An 8733-nucleotide genomic window follows, 5' to 3' on the forward strand; every position below is an offset into this window, starting at 1 on the left:
CCCCATTGCTCCCGGCAGCGCGCAGACTTCCGCGGGCGGCCCCTCCGCGCCTGCGCTTTGCCCCACGCGGGACCCCGCGGTGCGGGCAGCGTCCCCTCCTCCCGGGGGTCCCTCGGGGGGGCGGCCGGGCCCCGCCGGCCGGGCTGGAGCCGCCACCGCGGGCGCGGAGGAGGGTGCGCAGCGGGGAGAGGGCGTCCCGGGTTTGTTTCGGTTTGGAGAATGACTCACGGATGGCGCAGGCTGCGGAGGTACAGCCAGGACCCACAGGCAGGACGTTTCATCCCACCCGCGGCCGTGCTGCCGCCTCCCCACGCGGGGCCGAACCCCCGCGGGAGAAAAGGGCTGTCCTGGAGCCTCGCGGTTCTCCTGATGGGGATTCTTTCTTTTTGTTTTTTTTTTTTTTTACATCGCATCGCGGGGCAGAGAAATTAAATGGTTCCTTTCAAATATTTATTCCGCCCCCCACCTCCGGAATACCCTCATTTCACAGGAGAGCTGACGCCCACGCGTGTTGGGTCGTGCCGGGGCATTTTCCGCTGCAGAGGGGCAGGGGGGGGGGCAGCCGGGGCGTGTTTTTGCTCCCACGGAGGAGCAGCACCTCGGGGGAACCTCCCGCCGGAGCGGGGAAGGGATCGATCCCGCGGCAGTTCTTCAAATGTGCCCGCAGCCTAATTCCAGCTGCATTATCTTATTCAATTAAAAAATATATATATAAACGTATAAAGATGTAAATTAAAAGGCCCAGAAATCGCAATTATCGTTGTCTCGGGTTACTGCAAATGCCACGATGCTGAGAAATGGGAGGAAAACAACGGCCGTGAAAACGCGAATCGCCTTGCTAATAACGCGCTGCTGCTGCACGGCCCCTGCGCACCCGTGGGGGGGGGCTCCCAACCCCCCCCCCCCCCCTCACCCCGACGTGGGGCTCCCACCCCCCGGGCATGGGGGGAGCGCACACGCCCGGTGGCACTGGTGGGGTTTGGGAAGGTGTGAAGAGCTGGGGCTGGGGGTGGGTAGGGGGTCCCCCTTTGCGTGGGGGGGCACCTCAAGTGATGGGGGGAGCCTCAGATTCCGGGGTGTGGGAGCCGGGGGTCGTGTCCCGCACACGGACAAGGACACGCAGGGGAGATGGCGCGGAGCCGGTGCCGGCTGGAAGGCAGGACGGCAGCTTCCGTGCAGAAAAGGAGTTAAACCCCGCCGTGGTCCTTTGATTTAAGAAACGGCTCATCCAATTCAGTTTCAGATTATTCAGGGGCAGACTGCCTCGCTCGCTCCCTCTCTCCCCACACCAGCCCAAACATCTTGAAGTAATCAGCAGCTGAGAACGGAGACGTCCCCCTGGCATCTCAGGTTAAAGAAGGAGGTCCAGGAAAATGTGGTAGAGCCATTACAAGAAACCTGAGATGCATTCATCAGAGACTCCAATTGCCATCGCATTAGGATTGATTAGAGACCAGCAGTACCGTAATGACCCGGAAAGAGGGGCATACGGGGATTATTAATATCAGACTTCTAAAAAAAAAAAGAAAGAAAGAAAAAAAAAAAAAGAAAAAAGGAGAGGAGAAAAAGAAGGAAGGAGGAGGGAAAATTTAAAAAAACAAAAGCGCATCGCGGGGCTGTTGCTCGTATGCTCAGACTTACCTGAGGAACAGAGGCACCGGCCAGCCGCACAGACGGTAATTTATCTAACTTCTGGGGAAGAAAAAAAAGCAAACAAACATGGGAGAAAGAAAAAAAAAAAAAAAAGCAAACCCCAACAACACTGAAATCGCCCGTTCCCATGCATGGCTCGCACCGAGCCCCCCCGGCGCCTCGGCCCCAGGGCTGGGCGGGCGGCGGTTCGGGGGGGACCAGCCGGGGGCCCCGACCGGGCCAGAGGGAGCTGGTCCTTGGGCCGGCGACAGAAAGGACAAGCTAAGGAGCCTCCAAGGAAGAGCAAGGAGACCTCGGTGGCTCGTCTCCTTCTCAGTTCCCTGCGCCAAAACAAATCGGCCCCTCCTGGTCTCAGTTTAAATGTAGCTCACTGGATAATTAACTCCATCTTTCCAGCCCTGCTTTAACTGTTTATTTAGTGTCACCCCGTATTACCATCACTAGCACTTTCCTCTGAACAGGAGGAGCTGGAGGGTTTCACCTCCCAAAAGGAAATTCTTCGTAGCTTAAAAGAATCAGCATCCAGAAGGTACATTAGTGAGCAGGAAAGAGGGGAGGAAGGGGGGGGGGCTGGCAGTCAAAGCAGGAGAAAATGAGGATATGGAGGGACAAGGACAGAATAAAACGTACGGACCTTCGGAGAAAGGGGGAAAAAAAAGTAATAAAACTAAACTAAACCCAACAAAAAACCTCCACAAAACAACAAACAAACGAACAAACAAAAAACACCCCCTCAAAAAACCCAAACGCAACAAACAAACCAAACCCAACGGTGATCACCTCTAATCCTTTGAAAAATCTCCCGGTAAGTGCTTGAAGAAAGAGCCCTTTGTGCCCTGGGGATCTCCCCCGACGGGGCCACGCCGGGAAGGCCTCATCCTGCCCCTCGCCCAGTCCCCCCGGCCCGTCCCTCCGCCGGCAGCCCCGGCCCGGCCTGACCCCGCTGGGAGCGGGAGGGACCCTCGCCGAGCACCCCCGGAGCGCGGGAGGGGGAGGGTAGGGGGGTCAGGATACATCCCCCGCCCCGCGGACACCGGCTTTGTTTTTACAGGTGTCTGGAGGGCAATTTACTAACAAGTAATTAAAGGTTGCACCGCTTTGCAGGCGCGTCGGGCCAAAGGCTCCTGCGAGAGACGAGAGATGCATATGGAGGGGGGGGGGCTTGTCCTTCCTCATTAAAAAAAATAGAATAATAAAGGGAGGGGGGGGGTGTGGGGGAGAGAGGGAGGGGAAAAAAAAAAAAAATACAAATCCTTTATTGTTTAGGAATAAGCCGGGGAAGCTGGCTGTCTCCCCTGCGCCTCGCATTCGGCAGGGAAGGCAGCGCGGATCCGGTATCACGTTGCAGATCCTCACTCGAGATAACGAAATGCGATCTATTTTTCAGAACAGCAAGTGGATGGGAAAGGAGCCCTCCACAACACAAACCTCATTGACTTAATGGGTCGGTTTTGGATTTCGCCCCTCGAAAGGGGGTTCGGAAAAGCGTCGGCGCTGTGTTCCTGCCCCGCCGGCTCCCAGCCTGCAGCTCCGGTTATCATCACGCTGAAACGGGGCTCCGGGAAAAAAATAAAATAAAATAAATAAATGTCGCCGGTTTTATTTTATCGCGCTATTTGTTTCCTCCAGAGCCTGACGCTGACGGGGGAAAAAAAAAAAAATGAACACAACCAAAAAAAAAAAAAACCACACCAAAAAAACAAAAATAATTTTCTGTTAGGGCAGGTGGGAGTCGTGTTGGGGTGATTTTTTTTTTTTTTTGGGCTTTGTTTTGGTTTTCTGGCGAAATCGAGGAAAAACCCGCAGAGCCTTGCGTGGGATCCGTCTTCATCCCCGCTCTGCGCTGGATGACGCTGCATCGAATAAATACGCGAATACATCCATTTTCCGCACAAACAGAGCCGATCGGTGCCCCGGAGAGGCGCGGAGGGCCCCGCCGCTTCTCCGCGGGCGCGGAGGTGCCAGGCCCCGGCGGCGAAGGGAACCACGAAGGGATGGAGCTGGGGGGTCGAAGCCGAGCGCTTTGGCAGGGGTGGGAGCGGGGTGAGCCCTCCCGGCTGCTCCTGCTCTGCCGCAAAATAAAAGGACAGAAAAGCCACCGGCGGCTGCTCCGCGCCGTTGTGTTGTTATTTAGTGATTCAGTTATTTGCGTCCTCCTTTTTGTTTGGGGTTTGTTTGGGTTGGTTGGTTTGTTGTTGTTGGGTTTTTTTGTTGTGTGTTGTTTGTTTTTTTTTTGAGAGAGAGACATAAAACCTTTCTTTAAATTTCTTCCCTGCGTGATTTAAAAGGTCTAAATGGGATGAGGTGGCTTGGGAATTTATTTGCTTCTTTTCGTGGGTAAAGTGAAACGTTTACCATTTTTAGGAAAACCAACCCCGGGCAATAATTAACATGGATGCTGGCCGGTTCTCAGCCGCAGCGTGTAACTTCCAGGGAGAGCCCCGGCGAGTTCTGTCCCCTCCTTGTGCGAATTTTGGTGACACGGAAGAATAAAGTCCTGCTTGGAAATCGTGGGGCAGGCTTGGCTCAGCCCTCTCCCATCCCTGTCAGCTCCGCCGCCGGCCGCGTCGGGATAATTTGCTTATTCCCGGCAAGAGCGGTGTTTGTTTTGGTCGGCCTTTTCAAGGAAAAAAAAACCTAAAAAACCAGAGGAGAAATGTGAGGGCAAGAGAGGACCGCTCTCGTTCAAATGGCAAGGAGCTTCCCCAGCCCCGCTTTGCATTTCTCTCTTCCTCATCCTGAAAGTGTAAGCACTCGGGTCCGTGTTCTTCCCGATCTGAGTACCTTCTTAGACAGAAGAAAAGAAGCCACAAAAATAAAAATTAATAATGTAAAAAAGGTGGGATGGGAGAGCCCGTTTCCCAGGCTGGACAGGGCACTGCTCCTCCAGGACGCGGCCGCAGGCGGCTGCGAGTCCCATGCCTTCTAATTCTGCGCACTTGCTCCAGACTTTAGGGTATTAGTTGATTTTAGAGCCGGGTTTAAGGCTCCGTTCCGGTCCCCACACAGCTGCCTTGTCAATAAGGATCTGTTCCAAGCAGACATTCCTTCTGGGAGGACATTGCAGCTCTTTAAGACTTCATCTGCAACATCATAAGTACTAAAATAAAATGGCAAGGGAAAATTACCAGACACATGGTCATGGGATATAGAAGCGTCCTGACTCCAGCGCACACAGTAAAGTCCCTGTACAGACTGGGTGGCAGGGGCTTATTTTAAACAGCCCCGAGACGCGAAGTAGATGGGATTTACAACAATCCGGATTTAGGAAAATATCGGGACCGGCCTTTCCCATGTCGTATCGCGAGGAGAGGAGCGGGCAGGGGCTGCGGGCACGGAGCGGGCAGCGGCAGTGCCGGCGGCCCCGGGTCGGAGCCCTCCTCCGTCAGAAACGAGCTGCTCTTCACTTCGGGCATTTCAAGTCAAATAAATCCGAATGTCGTTAGTGAAGACAAACAGGTTTTAAAGAGCCCCGCGATGGGTATTAGCACCCGCGGAGCGAACTCGTTCTTGAATCCAAAGCGTTCTGGAGTGTGCTTAAAATACTGGTTTCGACTTATCTAATCAAAGATAAATACCATCATAAAGACACCCTCTTCCCACCGCTCCCCTGCCCTTATCTCACCGCATTGTCCTCATCTCCCAGCCAGTCCCGGCTACTGACTAGATTATCTTTGCTTAGGGAGCCTAATTGTTTTCTAATTTTTTTAAATAATTGCTTTTCAGCGAGGTGTGCAAATGAGGATTAGGCTAATTAAAGCGCCGCCGGTGGTGCAGTTTTGCTGCCCGCCGCCTGCGCTCTTTCCTCGGGGGCTGCCCCCGACCTAGCCCCGCCGGGGACCCCCCCATGGCCAAGAAGAAGGGACAGAGGCGAGGAGAGGGCGCGCGGGGGGAAGGATGGGGCGCACGGGCCCGGCCAATTATTTAGCTATTCGCTAAAGCATTATTTATTCATCCCCAGCACTAAGGTAATTAAACACGGGCTAGTTTGGCAGGGCACAGCGAGCCAGCGGAGGGGGGGGAAATAAATAAATAAAATAAAAAAGTGGAAGAAAGACAAAATCCGCCGGGACCGGCTTCCCCAGGGATGCGCCAAAAGTGGGGGGGGGTGGGGGGGGGGGGGGGCGGTGGCAGCGGGGCTCCCCCCGCGGCCGGGGCCGCACCCGCGCAGAGGCGGCGGCGGGAAGCGCAGCCGCGGCCGAGGCCGGGGCCGGGTCCCCTCCGCCAGGCCCCGCCCGCCCGTGCCGAGGCTCTGCCCGCCGGGTCGGGCTGGGCTGGGCTGGGCTGGGCTGGGCTGGGCCGGGCCGGGCCGGGCCCGCCGCGGCGGGGGCCGAGCCGGGGGCGCCCAATCAGCGCGGCGCGGGGGCTCGGGCGCTTTAAGCGCGGCGACGGCGGAGCAGGGACAAAGTTCCCCCCCGGCGCCGCGACGAGCATCCCCGCTCGCCCGGCCCCCCGGCTGCCGCCGCGCCTCCCCGCTTTGGGGCCGGGATTGGGATCATCGGGATCGGGATCAGGACTAGGACCGGGCCCGGCGGGCGGCCCCCCCCCGCCCCTCCGCCGCCGCGCTCCCGCGGGGTGCCCGCCACCGCCTCCTCCTGCCGCCGCCGCGCCCGGCCATGTCGATGCTGCCGTCGTTTGGCTTCACGCAGGAGCAGGTCGCCTGCGTCTGCGAGGTGCTGCAGCAAGGGGGGAACCTGGAGAGGTTGGGCCGGTTCCTCTGGTCGCTGCCGGCCTGCGACCACCTGCACAAGAACGAGAGCGTCCTGAAGGCCAAGGCGGTGGTGGCCTTCCACCGCGGCAACTTCCGCGAGCTCTACAAGATCCTGGAGAGCCACCAGTTCTCCCCCCACAACCACCCCAAGCTGCAGCAGCTCTGGCTGAAGGCTCATTACGTGGAAGCCGAGAAACTGCGGGGCAGACCCTTGGGCGCCGTCGGCAAATACCGCGTCCGCCGAAAATTCCCTTTGCCCCGCACCATCTGGGACGGCGAGGAAACCAGTTACTGCTTCAAGGAGAAATCGCGGGGCGTGCTGCGGGAATGGTACGCCCACAACCCCTACCCGTCCCCCCGGGAGAAGCGGGAGTTGGCGGAAGCCACCGGTCTCACCACCACCCAGGTCAGCAACTGGTTCAAGAACCGGAGGCAGCGGGACCGAGCGGCGGAGGCGAAGGAAAGGTACTTGCCACCCCCCTATCCTCTCGGTGTCCCCCCCTTCCTTTCCCTTTTCTCCCCTCTCCCGGCGGTAGATGCAGAGGGAGCAGCGAAAACCTCTCGCACTCTCCAAATCCTGTTTTCCCCGGACCGCCTTGCATTTTTTCCCTTCTTCGTGTAAACCCCAGTGGGATTTCCACCCGAGATCCACCGGGCCTTCCTCCCCACCTGCCTAGGATGGGAGGGTGGGAAACAACGAGCCTCTCACCGGCCTCTCCAGGCCGCTCCGCCGCCTTTGTTTGCTGCCTGTAGCCCCGGAGCCTCCGGAGAAGCGGTCGGGATGCCGGGCTGGGAATTGCCGGGAATCGGGCAGGGTAGTTCCAAAGCCCAGAGGAGGGGAGAGATGCAGCCCGGGGGTGGAGAGGGGAGGAACAGGAGGGAGACAAGTATGGGGACGCCTTGGCCGGGCCGAACCGTCGCCCAGTACCGAGGCCACCCCGGGGTGGTTCGGCCCGGCGAAGCAGCCAGCCACGGAGGGCATCGCCTCGCTTTCTGTCTCCTCCAGCAATCTCCCCATCGAGCCCCTTCGAGGAAATCCCGCACCCTGCTCTCCCCCGGGCCGCGCTTTCATTTTTAATGAAAAAGGGGAAAAAAAATGCCCCCCTCCAAAACCCCACCGCTCTCCCCCAACTTTTCCTCCTCACCTCAGTGATCGAGCTGTGCTGTGTACGCCTATTTATAGGAGGGTAAAAAGAAGTGAAACGACCCGTTATGAAAATATTAGGCACTTTTGTTTGTTTGTTTGTTTGCCCTTTGCGGGGAGAGGCATCTGCTCCCATGGTGAAATAAAACGCAAAGGATTTAAGGGGGGGCATTAGCATTGCACCCATCCCCGGCGACTCTGGCCCGCTGTAACATTCCCGTTGTGGGTTTGTTTTTTTTAATTTTGGTTTTCTTTTTTTTTTCTCTTTTTTTTTTTTGTTTTGTTTGGTTTGGTTTGGGGTTTTTTTGGGTTTTTTTTTCCCCCTTTCTGCAGGGAGAACACGGAAAACAACAACGCGGCCACCAACAAACCGAACCAGCTCTCGCCTCTGGATGGAAGCAAACCCCTCATGTCCAGTTCCGAGGAAGAATTTTCTCCCCCCCAAAGCCCGGATCAGAACTCGGTCCTGCTCTTGCAGGGGAACCTCAGCCACGCCAGGAGCTCTGGCTATTCCCTGAGCGGCTTAACCGCATCCCAGACCCCTCACAGCCTGCAAAGCCACCAGCTCCAGGACTCGCTGCTGGGACCCCTCACGTCCAGCCTGGTGGATCTGGGATCCTAAAGGCCCACGGTGGGCAGCCGGAGGATCGGGAGAGGAGGTTCTGCTCGGGGACAGAGGCTCTGGGTTGTACATAGAGGACAGCACCCGGTTTTACAGCTCACTCCCTGATTTTTGACGGGACTCTCGGCTCTTTCACACAGCCCCACATCAGCTCCTGGTTCAGTTCCCTCCCAGCGTCTCCCTCTATCACCACGATTTTTATTTTATTGTTGTTGGGGTTTTTTTGTTTGTTTGTTTTGTTGGGGTTTTTTTGTGTTTTGTTTTTTTTTCCACGTAGCCAAACGCAGAGAGCAGCAGAAACCTTCAACCCTTCGAGTTCAAAAGAGCTGGTCCCAGCGGGAATTACAAAAAAAAAAAAATTAAAATAACCCCCAAAAATAAATAAAATAAAATAAAAGGTAAATACATACCCAAACCTCATCCCCAGCTGGATCCGACTCCACCCAAATAAATCCCAGTCCCGCAGGCTCCGTGGGGCAGGGGCGGCCGGCACTTCCCGGCACTTCCCGGCACTTCCCGGCACTTCCCGGCACATCCCGGCACTTCCCGGCACATCCACATCCGAGGGGCCGGCGAGGAGCTGGGAGGGAGGCAGGGGGAGCA

The 8733-nt window shown here is 57.0% G+C and overlaps 1 protein-coding gene and 1 long non-coding RNA gene across 2 annotated transcripts; one reads left to right on the forward strand and one right to left on the reverse strand.

Annotated features, from left to right (window-relative positions):
• Positions 1 to 754: 754 nt before the first annotated feature.
• LOC127385986 (uncharacterized) lies at positions 755 to 2521 on the reverse strand. The gene is made up of 3 exons (XR_007889790.1): positions 2434 to 2521; positions 1642 to 1692; positions 755 to 1512 (listed from the first exon to the last, which is right to left on the reverse strand). It is a non-coding gene; the product is annotated as an uncharacterized LOC127385986 (long non-coding RNA).
• A 3523-nt stretch (positions 2522 to 6044) lies between these two features.
• SIX1 (SIX homeobox 1) lies at positions 6045 to 8528 on the forward strand. The gene is made up of 2 exons (XM_051622293.1): positions 6045 to 6829; positions 7842 to 8528. The coding sequence occupies exons 1-2, from the start codon at positions 6270 to 6272 to the stop codon at positions 8128 to 8130; spliced, it is 849 nt and encodes a 282-aa protein (XP_051478253.1). The 5' UTR covers positions 6045 to 6269; the 3' UTR covers positions 8131 to 8528.
• The last annotated feature ends 205 nt before the right edge of the window (positions 8529 to 8733 follow it).

Source organism: Apus apus, chromosome 5 (genome assembly GCF_020740795.1).
Source record: "Apus apus isolate bApuApu2 chromosome 5, bApuApu2.pri.cur, whole genome shotgun sequence".
Taxonomy (NCBI): domain Eukaryota; kingdom Metazoa; phylum Chordata; class Aves; order Apodiformes; family Apodidae; genus Apus; species Apus apus.